At 35.5% G+C, this 26240-nt stretch overlaps 1 protein-coding gene across 3 annotated transcripts in view; it reads left to right on the forward strand.

Moving 5' to 3' along the window:
* LOC111141001 (zinc finger RANBP2-type containing 3) overlaps positions 1 to 26240 on the forward strand; it is a 321399-nt gene that overhangs the window by 204087 nt on the left and 91072 nt on the right. For all 3 annotated transcript variants that reach the window (XM_022493314.1, XM_022493323.1, XM_022493331.1), the window contains exons 7-8: positions 20272 to 20443; positions 22096 to 22212. In XM_022493314.1, the coding sequence (XP_022349022.1) occupies positions 20272 to 20443; positions 22096 to 22212 (289 nt within the window). The remainder of the gene's footprint in view (positions 1 to 20271; positions 20444 to 22095; positions 22213 to 26240) is intronic.

Consider the following 26240-nt stretch of genomic DNA (forward strand, 5'->3'; position numbering starts at 1 on the left):
TCACTATTTTTGTATCTTTTGATAAATACATAGTAATACAATTGCTGGGTCATAGGGTAGTTCTGTTTTTAACTTCTTGAGGAACCTCCATACTGTTTTCCAGGGTGGCTGCACCAGTTTGCATTCCCACCAGCAGTGTTAAGAGGGTTCCCCTTTCTCTGCATCCTCACCAACATCTTTTGTTTCCTGTGCTGTTAATTTTAGCCATTCTGACCGGTGTGAGGCAGTATCTCTTGGTTTTGATTTGTATTTCCCTGATGCTGAGTGATGTTGAGCGTTTTTTCATGTGTCTGTTAGCCATTTGTATGTCTTCTTTGTGACCTCTTAAAATTTTTAAGAGAAAAAGGTCTCCTTCACTCTTGTGTGTGGAAGTTTAAAAATAACTACCATCTTTGTGGCATAAACAAGGGAAGCAGAATAACGTTGTCAATCCTCAGTATGTAGACTTAATCTCAATCTGTCTTGGTTCCATATGGCACCCTCCCCCCACCCAAAGCCTATTCTTAGTCTTTTAGGTTTGAACACTAGTTCACTTTCTTTATAGAATAAAACCATAATCTTATGGGGGTGGGATTGTAACACAATGACATGGGAATGACTAGAGAATTGGCATTTAACCATCCCTTACAAAAACTTTAAACCAGTGTCCCTGGTTTTAGCTACCATATCATACTTCCACCTTCTATGGTACCTGATGCTTTTTGTTTCTGAGACATTCCAATTATTCCAGTTTGTGGACAACAGCCTTTTAAGTGTCAGTATTTAGTTTTCGTGGTTTCGTTAGCTTCTTCAATTTTGGGGGTTTTTTGTTTTTGTTTTGTTTTGTTTTGTTTTTTTCTTCTAGAATATGTTCATATTGTTGGCTGTTGTGGTTTTTGGTGTTTATTTCTATTTATGTTTTTCTATTATCTTTGTCCTGGTGAGTTAACACATTCATATTGCTTTGTATTCATTTCGATTGAGGATAAATGTATGTATTTACTCACCATGTTTTTTTTTAAGGTTTTACTTAAATTCAAGTTAGTTAAAATATACTGTATTATTAGTTTTAGGGGTAAAATTTAGTGATTCATAGGTTGTATATAACACCCAGTGCTCATTACATCAAGTGCCCTTGTTAATGCCCATCACCCAATTATCCCATCCCCCCACCCACTTCCCCTCTAGCAACCCTCAGTTTGTTCCTTATAGTTAAGAGTTTTAACCAGAATATCACCTCTACATACCTTCTCTTTTCCATACGTTTTTTGAAATTGCTTATCTACCATTTCTTCTCTTGTTCTCTTTGGTCTTATTATTTAATAGCTTTTAAATTCATTTCTTCTCATGTTAGGTTTCCATAGAAATATTTGATAACTATGAGTAGTTTGCTATGCTTAATTATATGTCCCTCTGCAAACTCCAGTTACTGTTTCACTTTTTGCTTCCTCAGGTATTTCTTTTCTCAAGAACTGTGGGTTGTATTCATTAGTCACCTGATCCATTTGTTTATTAATTCATAAACTACTTATTATATGTCAGGCATCATACTAGGTGCCAGGAATACAAAGACATGGTCTTTGCCATTAAGAAGCTTTATACTTGGGATATTCGCAGTTCTAACTCAGGTTTGCATAAGAGCTGCAAAGTCACAGTATAACTTTGAGATATTTCATGGAATAATGTGTTTTCATGGGCCTGGGTAAATTTTTAACTTGCTCCCAAATGTATCTAAATAGCTAGAAAAATAGTTCTTGGATTCCTGTTTGCTTATCTCTGTAATTGACATAAAGGTGTACTTTGTTTAGATGCATAGTTTGCTTCAGTTAAATCAGCTTCTTTGGGTCCTGATCACTATTTGATAATTCAGATACATCTTAATATTTGCTCTGTTAAAGAAACATAAAACATTATTTCCATCTGTGTGAATTTCTTATACACATTTGAGTTTCTTTTCACTGAATTGGTTCCTAGTGCTTCAGAACATGCTATTTAACGGAGCTAAAAGAACTTTACTAACAGGAGATGAATGTACTGCTGAGAAGCCATCTGTCCCATACACATGGCTCAGCTGCATCTGAATTCTTATAGTCCTTCAAATGAAATACCAGTTTCTTACTTTTTCCGACATTTTAAAGTTTAGAGCACTCAGGTGTCCACTTACACTGACAAACATAAGGTCTTCTGGGCAGTGTATTGTGTCTCAGAACACTGGACTTCCCAAAGTTTTTTTATCTCAAAAAGTCAGTTCATGGAATGGTGAACATCCCTATAACCAAGTGTCTGACTGGATTAAAGAAATATATTCTTCTTATCTTCTTATATATCTTCAAGCATTTTCCATATCTTTCATTCCATCAACTGACTATGGTTAGGGTGGAAAAAAAAATTACAATTTGATGATTCCTTTTATCTGCAGCTTGATTACTTACTTTCTTACATACCTTTTGCTCTTTTCATGATGATACGTTATTTGAATTTCAGAGCAACTTAATATTTCAAGATTTGTGGAATAAGTTTGTGTTCTACTTATCCAGTCTGTTATTTTTTATCAACTCTATAATCTCTCCTAGATTGTCTTTTTACTCTGAATATTTCCAATTTTTCAGTCTATATTCCTGTAATAGATCTTCCCCACTCTTATGTTCTTTTTCTGGTGTGTTTGTATTAGATTGGTTTTCCTCTCTAATGTTGATACAATCAAAATTACACATTGGATTACACTTGTGGTGTATCGTTATTTAATGTAAGAATAGAATTTTCTAAATTTCTCCTATTTCTATTATTTGTCAAAATTTTTAGTGTTAAATTTTCATATAATGTAGTGGAAAAGCAAAATGCTACAGCCATCTTTATAAAAAACAAAAACAGTTTGGTTGTTTTTTTGTACAGTTGAACTATAGAAACTACAAAACATTGAAGAAAAAATAGGAGAAGATCCAAATAAATGAAGTAAAATACCATGTTCATGGACTAGAAGAGCCACAGTTTTTGAAATGACCATTCTCAAATTGTTCTATTGATTCAATGCAGTAATAACCAAATTTTCAGAAGGATTTTTGTAGAAATTTGCATTTTAAATCTAAAATTTACATGCAAAGGCCAAGGATAGGCATAACTTTGAAAAAGAACAAAGTTGGAGACAAATTATTTTTGTGTATATTCGTCAACAAAGTGGAGATACACAGATCAGTGGAAAAGGACAGAGGATCTAGAAATAGACTCATATATATATATATGGTAAATTGATTTTAATTATCTGTTTGTATGTTTTATTCATATACGTTCATATTCTTTCCATAATCCTTTGAAAAAGGTGTTATTTTCCCATTTTACAGATGGGAATAGTGAAGATTAGAAGATTAAGTGATGGGTTCAATATTATGTAACTAAGAAGTACAGAACTCAAAATTCAAACATTGATACTCTGACTTCCATTCCCAGGATCTTGTTACTTCACCACGCATCCTACCTTCAACCAAGATTTTGTGCCTCTACTTCATCTCCTTTTTTTCTGTTTTCCTATTTTTCTCTTTTTTTCCCCACTGTCACTCCTTTTTACAACCTTAGGCCTTCCCTTAGCTGATAATTTGAACTCTTCTGTACTGTGTCTGTTGAGCCCTATTTGCAGGAAAGAACATTTTTTTCTAGATACTGAAAATGATTTGCTGTTGCATGAGAATCTGAATTATCTCAGATTGTCCTTTGTGTGCTAATATGGATCCTGATTTGCTTTTATAGTTCTATTTATTCAGAATTAAGTTGTCCTGAGAGTAAGCTCTGGAGAGAAGGGATTTTCTCATTAACATGTCTTGGGCTATTTCTTGAGAGATACACAGTTGTTGTGTGTATGTGTGTGTGTGTGTGTGTGTGTGTGTGTGTGTGTGTGTGCGTGCGCGCATGTTTGTTTTTGTGTTTGTTTTTTTTTATGGAGCTTCTTCGTGGAACATGTGAAAAAAAGATGGTGAACTGAAGGTTGCACATTAAATCTTAGTTTCTGCTCATCCTTACTTTCTACTGCCAGATTTTGTTAAATTTGTTTCTTTCCACTAACTGTTTTCTTCTAGACCTTTTAAATATATTTTCTAGGATTGGTCATCCACCTCAGGGTTGATGTTGTGAGGTTGGCTTAACACCTTCAGGGCAGATATCAGGGTATGGTCCGGAGGCATGAAGTCTTAAGGGGTCATACTCAGCTCTGGGCCTTTAACCGCTGTGTAATTAATTTTCTTTCCTGGTTGTCCATAGTCTTGCCAGAAATTCTAGTTTTGTCCTCAATGCTCAGGAACAGCCAGGTAAGAGATGCATAGGGCAAGATATGGGAAGGGATGTGGAGATTCCATCCCCTCTCTAGTCATTCCACTTCCCCCCACATCTCCCATATGTTCACCAATTAGGAAACTCTATGGTCAACTGATTTTTTAGAAAGATGCAAGGCAATTCCATGTGGAAAGGTATCTTCTTTTCACCAAATGTTCCTGGGCTATCGAGATATCCATAAGCAGTAACAAAGAGAGAGAGAGAGAAGAAAAGCAGAAACAGCAGCTCAATTCATATCTCACATCATATGTAAAACTTAACTGAAATGTATGATAGAGGATGCTGGGAAGATGCTAGAATAGGAATCATCAGGAATCTGTCTTCCCGTCTAGACCGCAATTGGCACTTGTAGAATCTTTGATACCACACTTTTGGAATTCTGGAGTATATTGAAGACTTGCAACTTCCAGGGGAAGGCCTGGACAGTAAATTGTGGTTAATTTCAGTTAATCCCAGCTCTTACCAAAGTATAGTTAGCATCCTCCACCTACAGCCCCATGACACATAGCTTCATTGATCTTCTAGAGGAAATTGCACACAATTTGTGGGAGCCATGATGTGCAAAAATGACCATATTCTCCAAATATCAGAGTTCTCTTCTCTGATAACTGACTGCTGCTTCTCATCATAGAGGTTTAAATGAGGTGGGAGCATCCATTGCTGTTGGACCTATCCCCATTGCAAGCCCCCCACCCCAAATTTTGGTTAAAGTAACTATGGAGGATTTAAGGGGCTGGTGGTATTCCCCCAGTTTTTCTTTTCTTTTTTTTTCCCCCCTTTTTGGGACCCAGTCAGTAAAGACTAAGACATCCAAACACAACTGCGTATGTAGGTTAAATTTGAGAGTGACTTTGCATGCCCAGAGAAAGGAACAGGCTCAGAAGAGAACTGAGAATACCTGAAGTTTTTACCTCAGGTTTATCCTTGGCACAGAGACAGCTTACAAAAGTTAAAAAATAAGTGCATAATTAATCAAAAGGAATAACAACAACAACAACAACAGAAACCACAGTAGAACATGGAAGAGGGGGAGAATCTGATTTATATAATTACCACATTATTAGATTTGAACATTTAGTTTTCAACAAAAATCATAATGGATATAAAGCAACAGTAAAGTGTGACCCATTGAAAGGACAAAAATAAGTCAACAGAAACAGTCTCTGAAAAAGACCTAATGACACATCTAGACAAAGAGTAAAACAACTTTAGTAAAGATACTCAAAGAACTAAAGAAGATGTGGAGAAAGTTAAGAAAATGATGTTTGAACAAAAAATAAAAAGGTAGGAAACCTAAAAGAAAGAAACCAAAAAGAAATTCTGGAGCTAAAATGTCTAAGAACCTGAAACGGAAACTTAATGGGTTTCAGACACAGATCTGAGCAGGTAGAAGTGAGAAAGACCTTGAAGATAGGACAATGGAAATTTGTGAGTCTGAGGAATAAAAAAGCATGAAGAAAAGTAAGCAGAATCTAAGGTTGTATGAACCACCAAATAGATGAACATGTACACTGTAGAAGTCCCAGAAGAAGAGATAAAGAAAGGGGCTGAGAGAATATTTGAAGAAAGAAGGTGACTGAAGATGTTCCAAATTTGATGAGACATGATTATATACATGCAAAAGCTTAATGAACTCCATGAAAAATGAACTCATAGAAACCAACTCAGAAATACAGTATAATCAAACTTTCTAAAGACAGAGAAAATCTTGAAAGCAGCAAGTGATAAACAACTCCTCACATAGAAGAGATCCTCAAAAAGATTTTCAGCAAATACCTCATCAGAAACTTTGGAGGGCAGAAGGCATTGGGCTGAATTATCATATGGTCCAGCAATTTTACTTCTGGCATATATTCCAAAGAATTGAAAACAGAGTCTTAATGAGATATTTGTACAGCTGATTCATAGCAGCATTATTCACAGTAGTGAAAATGTGGAATCAACACCTCTGTCCATTAATGGATGACTAGATAGGCAAAATGTGGTTTATACACATTTTGAAATAGTGTTTAGCCTTAAGAAGAAAGGAAATTCTGCCATAAGTTTCAACATGGATGAACCTTGAGGACATTATGCTGAATGTGATAAGCCATTTTCCAAAAGACAAAAAAATTCCTATGGTAATAGGATTCCTCTTCTATAAGGTACTTAGAGTAGTCAAATCATAAGTAGGTAAGGTAGAATGGAGATGGCCAGGACCTGAAGGTACTGGTGAATGAGGAGTTATTGTTTAATGGATACAGAGTTTCAGTTTTATAAGATAAAAAGAGTTATGGAGATTAATGGTGGTAGGGTTATATACTTTTATGAATTATTTGATATTGCTGAACTATATACTTAGAAATGATTAAGGTGATGAGTTTTATGTTACATGTATTTACCACAGTTGAAAAATTGAAAAAAATAAATTAAAAATGAATGCTAAACTTAAAATTACTCAAAAGATATAAAGGAGAAAATCTTTGTGACCTTGGGTTATGCAAGTATTTTTCATTATATAGGGTATAAAAAACATGAACTGTAAAAGACAAACATGATGAATTTTACATATTTGTAAAGCACGTATTTGATAAACAATCTATGTTTATATATATATACATACATTTTAAAATATACAAAAGAATTTATAAAAGAGTATATCAAATCTCTCAAAACTTAATAATAGAACAAAAAATGTTACATCATTAAGTTAGGGACTTCAGCTAAGAAGATATAGGGAATTCATATAAGCACTTCAAAAGTAGATATTGGAGAGATGGTAGCTGAAACTGCGGTGAGATACCAATCCACATGCATTAGAATAGGTAATATTTTACGTGCTGATAAGATGAAATGATGGCAACAGTGCTGAACAATGGAACTTACATATATTGCTGGTGGGAATGCAAAATGTTATAGAAACTTTGGAAAACATCATGCCAATTTCTTATGAACTTAAACATACCCCTAGCATACAACTCAAGGATCCCAATTTGGGTATTCAGTCAAGATAAATGAAAACATACTTTCTCCCAAAAAACTGTATGCAAAATGTTTAAAACAGCTTTTTATAGTCACCTAAAGCTTGTAACAATCCAGATGCCTTCAACTGGTAAATATATAAATAAGTCATGATATATCCTTACAGTGGAATATATTACACATCAGAAAAGAAATTAACTACAAATATATACAACAACGTAGATGAATTTCAAATACATTATGATAAGTGAAAGAAATCAGATTTAAAAGGCTACACACTGCATGATTGTGTTTATATACCATTCTGGAATGTGCAAGACTATAGGGGCAGAAACAGATTAGTTTTCCCCAGGAGGTGGGGGTTAGAGAAAAGGATTGCTATTAAGAGACTTAAGGGAACTTAAAATTAAAAAAAAAAAAAAAAATCAGAGGGTAATTTCCAAAATCCAGTGTTAACTCTGTATGTGTGCTTTTATATGTTCGTGTGTCTGGGTGTATGTTTCTAGGAACACAAATAAGCATGCTTCTTCTTTGCCATAAACTTTCTATTTCACCCTCATGAGCTAATAATTTGTGCCTATAAAGAAATGCCTTTTTAAAATTATATATTATCAAAAAGAAAAATAAGTTTGTGTTTATTCTTACTTAGAAAAGGAAAAATGAAATTTTGCTTTGTAAATCTGAATGAGAAAATGGCTGTATTAATCTCAAAGTAGTTTTTAAGATTCATGTTTCATAGCTTACGTAGAGACATTAGAAATTTTGTTATTAATTTTATGTTATAGGAATTGAGTTTTCTTTTTTTTTTTAAGATTTTATTTATTTATTTGACGGAGAGAAAAAGATCACAAGTAGGCAGAGAGGTAGTAAGAGGGGGGGGGGGGGAAGCAGGGCCCTGCTGAGCAGAGAGCCAACATCCTCCCCAACATCTGTCCTTAACTGACTTGTTAATTTTAGCCATTCTGACTGGTGTGAAATGGTATCTCACTGTGGATTTGATTTGTATTTCCCTGATGCTGAGTGACGTTGAGCACTTTTTCATGTGTCTGTTGGCCATTTGGATGTCTTCTTTGCAGAAATGTCTGTTCATGTCTTCTGCCCATTTCTTGATTGGATTATTTGTTCTTTGAGTGTTAAGTTTGATAAGTTCTTTAGAGATTTTGGATATTAGGCCTTTATCTGACATGTCATTTGCAAATATCTTCTCCCATTCTATCAGTTGTCTTTTGGTTTTGTTGACTGTTTCCTTTACTGTGCAAAGCTTTTTATCTAGATGGATGAAGTCCAAATAGTTCATTTTTGCCCTTGCTTCCCTTGCTTTTGGTGATGTTTCTAGGAAGAAGTTGCTTTGGCTGAGGTGGAAGAGGTTGCTGCCTGTTCTCTCCTCAAGGATTGTGATGGATTCCTGTCTCATGTTGAGGACTTTCATCCATTTTGAGTCTATTTTTGTATGTGGTATAAGGAAATGGTCCAGTTTCTTTCTTCTTCATGTGGCTATCCAATTTTCCCAACACCATTTGTTGAAGAAACTGTCTTTTTCCCATTGGTCATTCTTTCCTGCTTTTTTGAAGATTAGTTGACCATGGAGTTGAGGGTCCATTTCTGGGCTCTCTATTCTGTTCCATTGCTCTATGTGTCTGTTTTTATAGAAATAAGCTATTTTAATATTAATAGACTGAAAGATCTCTTTCTACTTAAGTTTTGGTGTGTGTGTTTGGGGGGTGTGTGTGTGTAATGTAATATCTATATATTATATGGGTATTTGTATTTTGTGCTCATATTAGAGTATCATTAGAGAATCATTAAGCATTTTGGGGGATCGGGGTAAGAGGAAAGTATATTGAAGATATATTTAGTTCGAATTTAGTGGGCTATATTTTTGTAGTTCTCAGTAATTTCCATGTATAGTTAGAATTTTGGTAGTCACCTTAATGAGAGAACAGCTTCCAGGAATACTCTAGAATAGGGACGGCAAATGTACTGCTTTGTGAACTTGTCCTTGGTACCTGCTGCTGGAAGGATATGAATCATGGAGAAACAAGGTTGAGATGTACAGGGCCAAAGGATTAATCTGTGAATAATTCTTTGACTCATAGAGCTGATATGTGGCAGAAACTTGATAGATTTTTCAAATTTGACAATTCAAAAGTAATTTTATACAACATGCTGGTAATAAGTTACAAATCTGAAAGAAACTTTTAGAAAGTAACAAAAATAAAAAGCAAAATTTGATCATCCATGCTTGATTCAAGTCTGAATTATCTTATTTCATTGTAGAAAATAATACAAAGTTGTCCTAGGAAGAGACAATCAAAGCATAAGCCATAGAAAATATTGTAAAGGCACTCTAAATATGTGTCCAATGGTTAATTAATAAAAATGTCTTGTTCTCCTTAATTTAGAGATGTGGAAATATTTATAAATTTTTTTAATTGAGGTGAAATTGGTGTATAACATTATGTAAGTTTCAAGTGTAGAGCAATATGTTAGAAATCTTTATGCAAGGATCACCACTAAAAGTCTAGTTACTATCCATCACCATACACTTGATCCCCTTCACCCATTTTTCCCACCCACCATGGCCCTTCCCTTTGTGACTTATTTCACCTTGAAGATCAATCCATGTTGTCACAAACAGCAAGATTTCATAATTTTTTTTTTTGTGGCTGAGTAGCACTTTATTGTGTGTGTATGTTTGTGTGTGTTTGTGTGTGTATGTATATACCACATCTTTATCCATTCTTCCATCAGTGGACATATCCATTTCTTAGCTGTTTTTAATAATGCTGCAGTGAACATAGGAGTATATATATCTTTTTGAATCAGCATATTTGTATTTTTTGCATAAATACCCAGAAGTATAATAGATAGATCATATGGTGGTTCTAGTCTTAATTTTTTGAGGAACCTCCATACTGTATCCCATAATAGGTATACCAGTGTACATTCCCACCAACAGAGTATGAGGGTTCTCTTTTTTCTATATCCTCTTTAACACTTACTATTTCTGGTCTTTTTGATAATAGCCATACCAAAGGTATGAGATGCTCTCTCATCATGGTTTTGATTTGCATTTCCCTAATAATTAGTGATGGTGAACATCATTTCATGTGCCTTTTGGTCACCTGTATTTCTTCTTTGGAAAAATGTCTACTTAGATCCTCTGCCCATTTTTTAACCAGGTTGCTTTGTTGTTAAATTGTATGAGTTCTTTATATATTTTGGATATTAATCCCATGTTGGAAATATGATTTGCAAAAATCTTCTCCCATTTTCTCCAACCCATGCTTGGTTCTTATGAATAGTTGCTTTATAGTCCATATTTGGCACAACTTACATTGTGTTCAATCATTTGTCTGAAATAGAGGAGCTTCCTGTTTAATACATTTTGGAAATTGAGAGTTAGGAAAGAAAAGGGCAAGACCTGAAGTCAGGAATGCTTCCTAGTCTCGGAATCTCCTGACTTTTATATACCTTCCCTTCCAAAACACGCATACACAAATAAACTCAGACATAACAAAATAATCCCAAGTTCCATATTAAATATACAATTATTATACCCAAGATGGGTTTTATTCAAGTAGGACTTTAGGTTCTGTCTGCCAAGCTTGAATCCTAGTGCTGCTGTCACCATCTTTGAGAGCCTGGACAAATTCTTCAACCTTTCTATACTTCTGTTTCCTTCATAAAATAAAGATGATACTCGTACTTTACCTATCTTACAGAGTTGTAAGGATTTAATGAATTACTTCATAGAGTGCACTTGATTATACTGTTATCATTGGAATTGGTGTATTGACATTTGGAGCTAATGCTTTGGGGGGATTTTTTAGGTTTTGAGCTTTTTTACTTTATTTCTCCTATTTTTATATTTTTAAAGTTTTTATTTATTTATTTGAGAGAGAGAGCATGAGTGAGGGAAGGGCAAAGGTGAGAGAAAAGCAGCCTCCCCACTGAGCAGGGAGTCCAAAGTGGGGTTCGATCCCCAGATCCCAGGATCATGACCTGAGCTGAAGGCAGATGCTTAACCGACTAAGCCACCCACGTGCCCCTATTTCTCTTATTTTTAAAATCCTCCTGTGCCTTTGAAAATTCTTGGTCCATGTGCACTTAAAAGGCCTTTAGCTCAATATTCTAAACAATTTGACATCTTGAGCAGTCTTGGCTAAGAAGATCCATAGACTTAGTGGGCTTTTGGGAACAGAAATTGAGGAATATGGAGGGCAGAGATTGATATATACAACCCACCCCCACCACTTTTGTTTTGATTAATAAACTATTTTTTAAGAGCACATGTGGGTTCACAGTAAAATTGAGTGGAAAGTATAGGAAGTTTCCATATACCCCTGTCCTCACAAACGTAAAACCTCCCTCTCTATGAAATTCTGCACCACATTGGTACATTTGTTATAGTCCGTGAAGCTGCACTGGCACATCATTATTACCTTGTGTCCATTTACATTTTGTGTCCATTTACATTTTGGTTCACTCTTGATATTATACATTCTGTGGGTATTAACAAAGGCATAAAGCATGTATCTACTATTGTAGTATCATATAGAATAGTTCTACTACCTTAAAACTTTTCTTTGCTTTGCCTGTTCATCCCTCCTTCCTCTGTAATTTCTGGCAACCATTTATCTTTTCATTGTTTCCATAGTTTTGCCTTTTTGAGATGATTTAGTAGTTGGAATAACATAGTATATAGTTTTTTCAGATTGCCTTCTTTGACTTAGTAATATGCATTTAAGTTTCCTCCATGTCTTTTCATGGTTTGATAGCTCATTCTTGTTTAGTGCCTGATAATATTCCATTGCTGGGATGTATTGAAGTATATCTTGGTTCCTTCCAGATTTTGGCAGTTTGACTATAAGCATTCATGTGCAGTTTTTTTGTTTAGACATAAGTTCTCAAATCCTTTGTGTAAATACCAAGGAGCATGACTGCTGTGTGTATGATAAGATTATATTTAGTTTTGTAAAAAACTGCCAAAGAGTCTTCCAGAGTGACTTTACCATTTTACATTTCCCCTAATAATAAATGAGATTTCTTCTTGTTCCAAATCCTTGTTAGCATTTGGTATTGTTAGTGTTTAAGACTTTGCCATTCTAATAGGTATATATGGGTATCTCATTGTTTTATGTTGCAACTCCCTAATGATTTATGATACTATATATCATTTCATATGCTTTCTTGGAATCTCTATCTTCTTAGGTGAGATGCCTATTCACATCTCCTCTTTTGCCATTTAAAAGTCAGGTGGTTCTTTTTTTATTGTTTTATGCATCTTTTTATATTTTGGAAAATGGTCCTTCATAGATACATCTTTTTTTTAATTAATATAAAATGTATTATTTGCTTCGGGGGTACAGGTCTGTGAATCATTAGTCTTACACAATTCACAGCACTCACCTTAGCACATACCCTCCCCATTGTCCATAACCCAGCCACCCTGTCCTTTCCCCTCCATCCCCCAGCAACCCTCAGTTTGTTTCCTGAGATTAAGAGTCTCTTATGGTTTGTCTCCCATATTTTGCCCAGAGTGTGGCTTATCTTTTCATTCTCTCGATATTGTCTTTCATAGAGCAGAATGTTTTTATTTTAATGAAGTCCCACTCATCAATTATTTCTCTTTTTTATTCTCAAGTTCATGTTGTATTTCTTTTTTTCTTTTTTTTTAAAGTGATCAACAATTTTTATTTTTATTTTTTTAACATCAAGGTTGGTATTTTTTGATGTAGTGTTCAGCGATTCATTAGTTATGTATAACACCCAGTGCTCATTACAACACGTGCCCTCCTTAATATCCATCACCTGGTTATCCCATCCCCCCTACCCCCTTCCCTTCTGTAACCATCAGTTTGTTTCCTGGACTCCAGAGTCTCTCATGGTTTGCCTCCCTCTCTGATTTCTTCCCATTCAGTTTTCCCTCCCTTCCCCTATAGTCCTGTGTGCTATTCCTCATATTCTACATATGAGTGAAACCATATGATATTGTCTTTCTCTGCTTTACTTATTTCACTAAACATAATCCCCTCTAATTCCATCCATGTCATTGCAAATGGTAGGTATTCATCCTTTCTGATGGCTGTGTAATATTCCATTGTATATATGGACCACATCTTCTTTATCCATTCATCTGTTGAAGATTGCACTTTTGGTATTGTATCTCAAATGTCATCACCATACCATGGTGAATAACACTATACTACTTTCAGTGGTAGTGCTGGTACCTTATACTATCAAAATAATCCTGGGGCACCTGGGTGGCTCAGTGGGTTAAAGCCTCTGCCTTCGGCTCAGGTCATGGTCCTAGTGTCCTGGGATCGAGCCCCACATCGGGCTCTGTGCTCTGCAGGGAGCCTGCTTCCACCTCTCTCTATCTGTCTGCTTCTCTGCCTACTTGTGATCTCTGTCTGTCAAATAAATAAATAAAAATCTTTAAAAAAAAATAATAATCCTGATTCATCCCTGCAATCCCTTGTGTCATTGCGGTCATTCATTTCATTTATTCATTTTACTTATGTATAAGCATAGTTAGATAGAATGTAATGGAATACATTGTTGCTATTATTATTTTGAGCAAATTGTTATTTGTTAGATAATTAAGAACAAGAAAAAAGTTTTTATTTTACCTTCACTTGTTCTCTAGTGTTCTTCTCTTCTTATATACAACTGATTTTCTAGTCTATATCATATTCCTTCACTCTAAAGAACTTCTTTTAGTATTCCTTGCAAAGCCAGTCTCTTAGCAACAAATTTCTTTAATTTTTGTTTGAGAAAGTCTTTATTTCTCCTTGACTTTTGAAAACTAATTTCACAGAGGGATGACTCGGTAGCTTAGTCAGTTAAGCGTCTGCCTTAGGCTCAGGTCATGGTCCCAGGGTCCTGGGATCGAGTGTTGCATCAGGCTCCTTGTGCAGGGAACCTGCTTCTCCGTCTCTCTCTGACAAAAGAAGAGAAAAGAAAAAGAAAAAAAGAAAAACTAATTTCCCAGAGTACAGAATTTGAGATTGGTAAGTTTTTACTTTCAACACTTTAAATATTTCTCTCCACTCTCTTGTTTTAATGGCTTCTGAGATGAAGCTGTATGTAATTCTTACTTTTGCTCCTATATAGGCATAATGTTTTTTTTTTTCCTTTGACTTCCAAGATTTTTATCTGTAATTTTCTGAAGTTTGGATACAACATGCCTAGGTATGTTGTTTTGGGCATTTATCCTGCTAGATGTCCCTGAACTTCTTGGTTCTGTGTTTTGGCGTCTTAACATTAATTAGAAAAATTCTCAGTCATTATTTAAAAATATAGTTTTAAAATTTGAAAAACAGCAGCTTAATGCTATAGACAGCCTTCTAGTCAAAAGTAAGTTCATATGGCTACAATGAAAGTATATGGTAGACAGATCCTAGTAGGAAAAGACTGGTTAGCTTTTTTTTTTTTTTTTTTTTTTAACAACATGCATCACTCTTGCCAACATGAAATCACATGCTGTTAGGGTCTACTTCTAATAGTATTTAAATCAAGTTAAATAATATTAGGACTTAACATCTGAAATGAATAAGCAAACAAAAGAATTAATAGAAACAGATAATAAAAGAGCATGTATTCATAAGCTACGTCTATCTCTATTTTCAGATCCTTGATCTTGTATATAGAAAATCCTAAGAACTCCACTAAAAAACCGTTAGAACTAATAAATGATTTCTGCGTTTTTGCAGGATATAATATCATTGTATAAAAATCAACTGTATTTCTATACACTTGCAGTGAACAATCCGAAAATTACATTAATTCTGTTGACAATAGCATCAAAAAGAATAAAATACTTAGGAATACATTTTACAAAAGATGTGTAAAACTAATATTCTGAAAGCTACAAAACGTTGAAAGAAATTTAAGAAGATCTAAATTAATGTAAAAACATCTCGTGTTAATATATCAAAAAGACCCAGTACTGTTAAGATGGCTATACTCCTCAAACTTGTGTATAAACTCAAGAGTCTATCAGTATCTCTGCTGATTAGAAGGGTAATCACAACAATGTAATCGAGACATTGTTACAAGGATAAATATCTAGATCAACAAGAGAATCAGTAGCCCAGAAATAAACTCATACATTTACAGTTAATTGATTTTTAAAGAGGAGACTAAGACCATTGAATGGGGGAAAGAATAGTCTTTTCAATAAATGGTGCTGGGATAGCCATATGCAAAAGAATGAAATTGGACTTTGAACTCACTCTATATACAAAAATCAACTCAAAATGGTTCTGTAAAAACAGAAACTATAAAACTATTAGAAGAAAGTATAGAGGTCAATTTATTCCTTGGTTTTAACAGTAGTTCTTAAATATGACATTGAAACCAGAAGCAACAAAATACCAACTAGACAAATTGAACCTTATGAAAACTAATAACTTCTGTACTTCAGAGGACACAACCCAACCAGAGAAAATGAAGACAACCCACAGAATGGTAGAAAATACAGGCAAAACATATATTTGATAAGTGAGGTGTAGAATGTGTGTAGAATGTGTAAAGAACTCATACAATTCAATAATAAAAAGATAAACAACCCAATTCAAAAATGGGCAAAGGATTTGCGTAGACATTTCTCCAAAAAAGGTACGCAAATGGCCAACAAGCACATGAAAAGAATGTTTGTCATCATTAATCATCAGGAAAATGTAAATCAAAAAGTATGGCTAGAAGCAAAAAGTCAATAACAAGTGTTGGTGAGGCTTTGGCAAAACTGAAATCCTTGAATACTGCTGGTGGGAATGTAAACTGGTACAGCTGCTTTGGAAAACAATCTGGCACTTCCTCAAATAATTTTTTTTTAAAGATTTTATTTATTTATTTGATAGAGACAGCGAGAGAGGGAATACAAGCAAGAGGAGAGGGAGAAGCATTCTTCCCGCTCAGCAGGGAGCCCGATGCAGGGATCGATCCCAGGACCCTGGGAACATGACCTGAGCCAAAGGCAGACGCGTAATAACTAAACCACTCAGGCGCCCCTTCCTCAAGTAATTCAACATAGTGTTACCATATAATTCCCCTATTCAGTACCTAGGTGTATACCCAAGAGAAATGAAAAAATATATGTCCAAACAAATACTTGTTCATGAATGTTTTCAGAATGTTTTTATAAAAGCCAAAAGTTGGAAACAACCAAAATGTTTCTCAGCAGATAAATTTATAAATAATAGTGAATTCTCCATACAATGGAATATTATTTGGCCTTAAAAAAGAATGAATACATGCTACAGCATGGATGAACCTTGAAAACACTGAAAGAAGAAAAGTGAAAGGAGGTAATCACAAAAGAGTATCTACTATATGAGTCTGTATATTTGAAAGTTTAGGGAAATCTTTTGGGAGAGGAAATAGATTAATGGTTGCTTAGGGCTGGGAGGCAGGACAGTGATTAAGGGAGTGATAGCTAAAGATTATGGGGTTCCTTCTTGAAATGTTGAAAATGTTCTAACATTTATTGTGGTGATGGTTGCACATATCTGAGCGTATATGAGAAACCATTGAGTTATATACTTTAAATGGATGAATTATATGGCATTATGAATTACATCTCAGTAAAGCTGCTTAAATAAAAGAAGAGGCTGCTCCAAAAATATATATAGTTACCATCAAATTTAGCAGGAGGAGACCAGACATTTATAGGTGGCATTTCTTTTTTTTTTTTTTTTAAGATTTTATTTATTTGACAGAGAGAAATCACAAGCAGGCAGAGAGGCAGGCAGAGAGAGAGGAGGAAGCAGGCTCCCTGCTGAGCAGAAAGCCCGATGCGGGGCTTGAACCCAGGACCTGGGATCATGACCTGAGCCAAAGGCAGCGGCTTAACCCACTGAGCTACCCAGGCGCCCCTATAGGTGGCATTTCTTTTAGCCTTCCTTCCCCATCTCATTTCCCTTTTGTACCCCAAACTTGAAGTAGGAGGTTCAGCATACCATCCTGTCAGTAGTGTTTTGTTTTTTTTTTTAATTTTTAAGATTTTTTTTATTTGTCAGAGAGAGGGGGCGCAGAAGCAGGAGGAGGGCAGGCAGAGGGAAAACCAGGCTCCCTACTGAGCAAGGGCCCAATGTGGGACTCGATCCCAGGACCTTGGGATCATGACCCAAGCTGAAGGCAGACCCCAACCAACTGAGCCACCCAGGTGTCCCCTGCCATTGCTCTTTAGAGAAGTCATTGCAACCTGCAATCTGACTCCGGCCTAAGGAGAAGGGTGTTGGGAGAAAGGATTTCTCTAAACCATGGCTCATACCAAGCATAGGGCTTGCAATCAATCAGTGGTAAAGCATCCAGGAGGTAACTGGCTACAAAAGCTTCTCTCAGTAGTTCATCCTCTCCTGGGTAAGATGTGAAATAACCTTTTTATCAAAAGCCTGTTACAAGTACAGTGGCATCTGAAATTAGATTGCTCTGACTTCTAAATAGACATGCCCTTTCAGGGCACAAATATTGGTGCTCTGAAGGAGGCAAGTGCAGCCTGTGTCGTTGGCTTGTTTGAAGACATCTGTGTGCTGTCCGTGCCAGTGGGGAACAATTGTGCCAGAAGACTTCCACCTAGCATGTTGTAGTCCTATAGAATATATTGCATAGGTGGAGAATAAGTGAAATATTCATTTTAATTGTAAACATTTCATTTGCAAAAAACCTAAAGATTCAACCTCTTTTTCCCATCATTGGTAGTTCTGAACACTAGAATTTTTTTTTTACCAGAAGGTCAAAATGAACCTATGTATATGATTGTGAATGGACAAAATGGTGACATAATTGGGTATTGGCAAGTTATTTTTCCATTTTCATTATTGTGTGAATTTTTAATATTAATATGGAGGCATAAAACATTAAAGGAAATCAACTCTCAGTAGTATAATTTATGGCAAATATAAATAAATCTAGTAAATATTTGTTTACAATGCCACCACTTAGCTTTTTTTAAACAAGAAAGAATTTTTTATCACAACTGAGCAGTATCTATCATTTTATCACAGAGTAGTTACATCTATTCACTCTTTTCTCATTAATTCTACATGCAAGTGCATGGTTTTTCTTAAAGATTTTATTTATTTAGTTAATTATTTTTTTTAATTTATTTGAGACTGACAGAGAGAGAGAACAAGCTGAAGGAAGAGAGACAGGAGAGAGAGAAAGAGGGCGAGACAGAAGCAGACTCCTCACTGAGCAGGGAACCTAATGTGTGGGTCAATCCTAGGATCCTAGAATCATGACCTGAGCTGAAAGCAGACCCTTAACTGACTGAGCCACCCAGGCTCCCCTAAGTGCATGTTTTTAATGTTGTCTGTACTATTCTTGTGTGTTTGTTATCAAATATGTTTAATTTTAAAAATTGTTAGCAAGTTTCAAATATCTCAAATTGACACTGTTATGCTAAAATACCACACAAATTCCATTAAAATGGATAGTTTATTTATTAATATCAGTAATCATGTTACAACCTACGAGGAGTTTTTCTGTTCTTAATTGTCTTCTATCACTGCTCTTTAATCATACGGGCCCCTAGAAGATGACTCAAAATTTTGTGGGTAGTTTTTCGGTTGTCACAATGATAGGGGGATGTTAGGAGGCCAGCTGTCTTGATGCCTAAGTTCAATAGATCCATTAGATTCCAACCCTTGTTTTTATACCTGCTCTCAGTGCTTGCTGCTTCCAATTCCCAATCTTCTAGATTGGGACATGTTCACTTTCGCAAGCATTTTACATTATGGCTTCTTTTCTTTTGCCAAGTCAGTTACCACTTATCTGTCAGCATTGACTTCTAAACATCTGTTGAAATTTTTTACCATGTTTTCTTTCCCATTCTCTCTTACACAGTGGGTTTCTGTCCTTTTTTTTTTTTAATTCCTTTTTAAATTATTTATTTATTTATTTAAAACATATTATTTATTTATTTGACAGACAGAGATCACAAGTAAGCAGAGAGGCAGGCAGAGAGAGAGGAAGGGAAGCAGACTCCCCGCTGAGCAGAGAGCCCGATGCAGGGCTCGATCCCAGGACCCTGGGATCATGACATGAGCCGAAGTCAGAGGCTTTAACCCACTGAGCCACCCAGGTGCCCCTTAATTCCTTTTTTAAGTGTAATTTTATTTTTTCAGTGTTCCAAGATACATTGTTTACATATAACACCCCGTGCTCCATGCAATACGTGCCCTCCTTAATACCCACCACCAGGCTCACCCATCCCATCACCCCTTCCCCTCTAAAACCCACAGTTTCTGTCTCAGAGTCCACAGTCTATCATGGTTTGCCTCCCCCTATGATATCCCCCCAATTCACCTTTCCTTTCCTTCTCCTAATGTCCTCCGTGTTATTCCTTATGTTCCACAAGTAAGTGAAACCATATGACAATTGACTTTCTCTGCTTGACTTATTTCACTGAACATAATCTCCTCGAGTCCCATCCATGTTGATACAAACAGTTGGGTATTCATCCTTTCTGATGGCTGAGTAATATTCCATTTGTATATATGGACCATATCTTCCTACTATCTGTCCATTGTTTTCAAAGGCCAGGTGATCACCAAATGATGAATCTGCTGTGCTTAACAGCTCAGTGGGAGATAGCTCGTCTTAGAGGATATGGCAGACATTTTAGGTAGTTTGGCTATTGTGTAGACTAGCTGGTGTCTTGGCAGTTAGTGCCTAGTTGGGGCTAGATCTGTTAAGCACATTGCCATTTCTGAGCCCACCTAAAATTCCAGTCGTACTTAAAGTTATCAGTTCATTCTAGCCTTGCATTAACTCACCGTGAACAGTATTTTAGACAATTAACATTTTCTATGACTGAGAGTAATGTGTAATCTTACTCATTACTCTTTCTCAGGCTGAGCTTTTGGAAACTGATATGCATTCAGACGTAACAGTAAAAACGGTGCGATGGCTCCTTGTCATTAAAAGGAAAACGCTGGATAAATTGTTTTCCTATTCCTAACATTCAGCTTTGCTACATACAGTTTTTCTTCATATTAACAGATTTTTTGGTAGAAGGCCTCAGTGGGATTGTAGAGGGGCATCAAATCTGAATGAACTTCATCAGCTATTAAGTGACATAATGATCAGAAGATTGAAGACTGATGTTTTAACCCAGCTGCCCCCCAAAGTCAGACAGCATATTCCCTTTGATCTTCCATCAGCAGCTGCCAAGGTGAGAATGCTTGTTTGGTTCAAAGTCTTACTTTAAGTCATTTTAATGAAAACATTGCACATATTCATATTTCATAGAAGGAAAAGTCTGTTTTCTTAAAATGGGATTAATTAATAGAACATATGATCTTCATTTCAAGAAAAGAACAGGAAAAATTTAACTTTCAGTCATCAAATAATGTGAAAAGATTCAGTATCCTATTGATTTAAAAAAAATACTTCTGCTCAATATAAAAGAAAAGTACTTCAACTGCAATGAAGATTTAGTATTAAGAATTCTAAGTGCCTAATAGGGTATAAAGCTCAATAATTAGGAAGCAAAGTTATGTTTCTTGCTCTAGGATTTTTTTTCAAGTATGAGCTGTCTTCTAGAATAACTTGGATATAGCCTTCTTCTTGAAGATCTGAAAACTCTAATCATATTGAAAGATGTGAAGGTCTATATATTAGAAAGTCAAATTGTATTTTACCTAATCCTTATGTACATGCTTATATATTCTCTGAAATTTCTTTAAATCTGGACAGGACTTTGTTGACAAAGACTACTTATTATTGCATTGTTTTATCTTGAATGTTTAAGGTAGACATTTTATAACCATTGAGCAATATGTTGTCGGTAAAATAGGAATAATCTGATTTTCTTTATCCACCATTTTAGCATTAGGAAGAAAAGTGAAAGAGTCAGTGTATGATTACATTACATTTTTATTTAGCTGATATTCCTCATGCTTATTTATTTATTTATTTATTTTTAAGATATTATTTATTTATTTGACAGAGATCACAAGCAGGCAGGCAGAGAGAGAGAGAGGAGGAAGCAGGCTCAGCAGGGAGCCTGATGCAGGGCGATCCCAGGACCCCAGGATCATGACAAAGGCAGAGACTTTAACCCACTGAGCTACCCAGGCACCCCGATTTTTTTTCTTTTTTTTAACCTTATAATTTTTTTGTTATGTCGTTAGTCACCATACAGTACATCATTAGTTTTTGATGTAGTGTTTCATGATTCATTGTTTGTGTATAACACCCGGTGCTCCATGCATATTTAAATGAAAGCGTATCTTGTTATGAAAATACTTTGCTACCATATACATTTTCACTGTTTCCTTTTTTATGTATATAAACTTTTATTTTTACTTTTCAAAATGTTTTATCTTAAGGAAAAGCTCTAATTGCTTGATTTATGATGTTAGCAAAGAGCTTGGCTTTCACCCACAGCTTTTCATTGGTTTCTGCCTTTGGTGTGAACATGTGCTGACCTTTCTCCATATTGATGTTTTTAAGTGAATACATTGATATCTTTGGGAATTTGTTTTCATATCTTTACAAAGAAAAAAGAAAAAAGTAGGACAAAATTCATTATTGCATTAATTGTTCTTTTTTTTTTAAGATTTTATTTATTTAGTTAGTTGAGAGAAGAGAGAGCATGAAGTGGGGGAGGATCAGAGGGGAAGGGAAAAGGAGGGGGAAAGAGTCCTAAGCAGACTTCCTGCTGAGTGCCGACCCCCAAATTGGAGCTGGATCTCATAACCCTGAGATCATGACCTGAGCCGAAATCAAGAGTCAGATGCTTAATGGACTGAGCCACCCAGAGCCCCTGTTCTTCTGTCCTTTATGCCATATTTCTAAGCATTGTTATTTTCTCCCACATAGGAATTGAATGCCAGCTTTGAAGAGTGGGAAAAATTAATGAGAGCTCCAAATTCAGGTGCCACTGAGACTGTCATGGGGTTGATTACTCGCATGTTTAAACAAACTGCTATTGCCAAGGTACTTATTGCTGAGACATGTATTTCTCTTGATACAAATTATTTAATGTATTTTAATGCTTTTATTTAAGCAGCTTATTTGCATATTGTAACATGTCTTTGCCATTTAATTTTTTTTAAGACTTTTTATTTATTTATTTGACAGAGATCACAAGTAGGCAGAGAGGCAGGCAGAGAAAGAGGGTGAAGCAGGCTCCCTTCCAAGGAGAGAACCCAATGCGGGGCTTGATCCCAGGACCCTAGGATCAAGACCTGAGCCGAAGGCAGAGCCTTTAACCCACTGAGCCACCCAGGTGCCTCATCCATTTAATTTTTTAAATCTGATATGGAAAATTCAAGCATATTCAAAGTAAACAGTGGTATAATGGACACCATTATATCTGCCCATATATTGGTCTTTTCCAATATATGGGTACACTTTGATGAGGGAATATAATATGCTTTACATGTTCTCATTTAAAGGACATACGTATATTCATCTTTGTCATCAGATTTTTCTGTCGTTTTTGATACATAATTGCTACAAATAATGTTTTTATTTAAGTCAAACATTTTTAATTGGTATTATGATTCTAGTTCCCTACAGAGATAGATGTGCTCGTATTCTGTCTAAAAGTGCAAATTAGAGGTGTTAGAGTTTTTAAATCTCAGTGTGCATATAAAGTAGATTCATCACACATTCTTGTTTTTACTAGCATGATAGAACTTAGACATGCTAATGAGTGTTACTCTTTTCCAATTCTGAAATTTTTTATATAAGATAATTTTTTTAAGTGAGGTATGTTGAGGTGTAATTCACATTCAGTGAAACTTGTCCTTTTAAAATACATAGCTTAATGAGGCTTGACAAATATATAGGGTAAATCACCAGTACAATCAAAATAAAGAATATTTCCATTTGCCCAAAACTTCCCTGATGCACCTTTGCAGTTATCTCCCTCACACCCTGCCTTCTACACCTCAGCAGTCACAGATCTAATTTTTACAACTGTAGTTCTGCATTTTCCCGAATGTTCCAAAAACGGAGTCACAGAGTATATAGCCTTGTGCTTAAAGCATAAAGCTTTTGAATATTGATCCATGTTTTGCATATGTCGTTAGTTTCTTCATTTTTATTTCTGAATAATGTTCCAGTGTTTGGATATATAACAATTTTTTTTTTCCTCCACCAGTTAATGGTAATGGGATCTTACCAGTTTGGGCCATTATGAGTAACTGTAGGAATCATTCATGTACAGGTCTTTGTATGGACAGATTTTCATTTCCTTTGAGTAAATAACTGGGAGTGGGAACGTTGGGTCATATGGAAGAAACAGGTTAAATTTTATAAAAAGCTGCCAAATTGTTTTTCAAGTATCATTGTCCATTCCTAGTAGCAACATGTGAATGTCCCAGTGGTTCTGCATCTTTGTCAGCACTTGGTATTGACAGTCTTCTTAGTTTTAGCAATTTTCCACGGTATTTACTGGTATTTCATTGTCGGTTTAATTTGCCTTCTCCTAATGTCTAGTGATAGCATGTTTTCATGTGTTTTTATCTATAATAGACATCATATATCTGTTATATATCATATAGTCTGTGCATAGCAAGCCCATATTTATATTGGATTATAAGAGTTCTTTTTTAAAAAGATTTATTTATTGGGGCACCTGGGTGGCTCAGTGGGTTAAGCCACTGCCTTCGGCTCAGGTCATGATCTCAGGGTCCTGGGATCGAGCCCCGCATCGGGCTCTCTGCTCAGCAGGGAGCCTGCTTCCTCCTCTCTGTCTGCCTGCCTCTCTGCCTGCTTGTGAACTCTCTCTCTCTGTCAAATAAATAAATAAATAAATCTTAAAAAAAAAAAAAGATTTATTTATTTATTTTAGCAAGAAAGAGAGTGGAGGTTGGTGAGAGAGGGAGTAGGAGAGAGAATCTTAAGCAGACTCCCCACTGAAGATGGAGCCCAATAGGGAGCTCGATCCCATGACTCTGAGATCATGACCTGAGCTGAAATCAAGAGTGAGAGGCTCAACAGGCCAAGCCACCTGAGTGCCCCAGAGCTCTTTATATATTTTAGAAACAAGTATTCTAAAATATAGGTCTTTCCAAATATTGATTGCTTCCAAGTCTGTATATTCCATTTTATTTTCTTGAAATTGTCTTTAAAAGAACAGAAGTTAAATTTTGAAACAGTCCAGTTTATTATTTTCTCTTTCATGTTCTCCGCAATTTCAGTCCTAATTAATTTTTGCTTATTCCAAGTTCACAAAGATCTTCTCTGTGTTTTCTTCTAAAAGTGCTATATCTTTCGGTTATATAAGTAAGTCTAAACTATTTTGAGTTAATTTTTTTAAATGTGGTACGAAGTTAAAGATAGAGATTTAGTTATTTTGTTTTGGTTTGAATGGGTTTTTTTGTTTGTTTGTTTATGGATTTTCAATTTTCATTTGATACTCATTATGGAAACCGTTTTTCTCTCATTGACTCACCTTAACACCTTCATAACAAATTATTTGGTTATCTATGTGTGGATCTGTTTCTGAACTCTTGTCTGTTTCTTTGACCTATACATCTCATTTGACAACACTAACGCATCTGTTTAAACTACCTTTCTAATAAAGCTTGAAATCACATGGTGTTCACTCCTACTTTATTCAAAATTATTTTGTCTGTTGTAAGTCCTTTGCTTTTCCTTACATTGTTTAGAATTAGCTTGTTAAGAATGCAAACTTTTGATTGGAATTGCATTGTATCTATAAATTCATTTGGAAGAATTGACTTCTTAATAGTATTGAATTTCCTGATCCATGAAAAGAATATCTTCTCTTATTTCTCCCAGCTTTGTTTTCTAATTTCATTGAATACATTTTGCTAGATTTACTCTAGTTATTTCATGTATTTTTATGTACTTATAACTATTTTTTTCTATTTAAATTCAGTTAATTAACATATATTGTATTATTAGTTTCAGAGGTAGAGTTCAGTGATTCATCAGTCTTATATAATACCCAGTACTCATTACATCAAATGCCCTTCTTTATATCCATCACCCAGTTACCCTATCACCTCACCCCCTTCCCCTCCAGCAACCCTCAGTTTATTTCCTATGATTAAGAGTCTCTTATGGTTTGTCTTCCTCTCTGATTTCATCTTGTTTTATTTTATCCTACCTTCCCCTATGATCCTCTGTTTTGTTTCTTAAATTCTACATATGAGTGAGAGCATATGATAATTGATTTTCTCTGGTTGACTTATTTCACTTAGAATAATATCCTCTAGTTCCATTCACATTGTTACAAATGGCAAGATTTCTTTTTTTTTACTGGCTGAGTAGTATTCCCTTGTATACATATACCACATCTTCTTTATCCATTCATCTGTCGATGGACATCTGTGTTCTTTCCATAGTTTGGCTGTTATGGACATTGCTGCTATGAACACTGGAGTGCAGGTGCCCCTTCAGATCACTACATTTGTATCTTTGGGGTAAATTCCTGGTAGGGCATTGCTGGATTGTAGGGTAGCTCTGTTTTCACTCTTTGAGGAACCTTCATACTATTTTCCAGAGTGGCGGCACCAGCTTGCACTCCCACCAACAGTGTAGGAGGGTTCCCCTTTCTCCACATCCTCGCTAACATCTTTCGTTTCCTGACTTGTTAATTTTAGCCATTCTGACTGGTGTGAGGTGGTATCTCATTGTGGTTTTGATTTGTATTTCCCTGATGCTGAATGATGTTGAACACCTTTTCATGTGTCTATTGGCCATTTGGATGTCTTCTTTGCATAAATGCCATTTCATATCTTCTGCCAGTTTCTTGATTGGATTATTTGTTCTTTGGGTGTTGAGTTTGATAAATTCTTTAGAGATTTTGGATACAAGCCCTTTATCTGATAAGACATTTGCAAATGTCTTCTCCCATTCTTTGAGTTCTTTTGGTCCTGCCCAGTACTGTCCATAGACATAGTGTGGTGTCAGGGAAAGAGAGAGAAACTCCCCAAAAGTGCCACCTTTAAGTCTCAGCTGGATCAAGGAAACTGCCTTACATTGAA

This window comes from Enhydra lutris, unplaced genomic scaffold (assembly GCF_002288905.1).
Source record: "Enhydra lutris kenyoni isolate GAN:26980312 unplaced genomic scaffold, ASM228890v2 scaffoldscaffold1, whole genome shotgun sequence".
Lineage (NCBI taxonomy): Eukaryota > Metazoa > Chordata > Mammalia > Carnivora > Mustelidae > Enhydra > Enhydra lutris.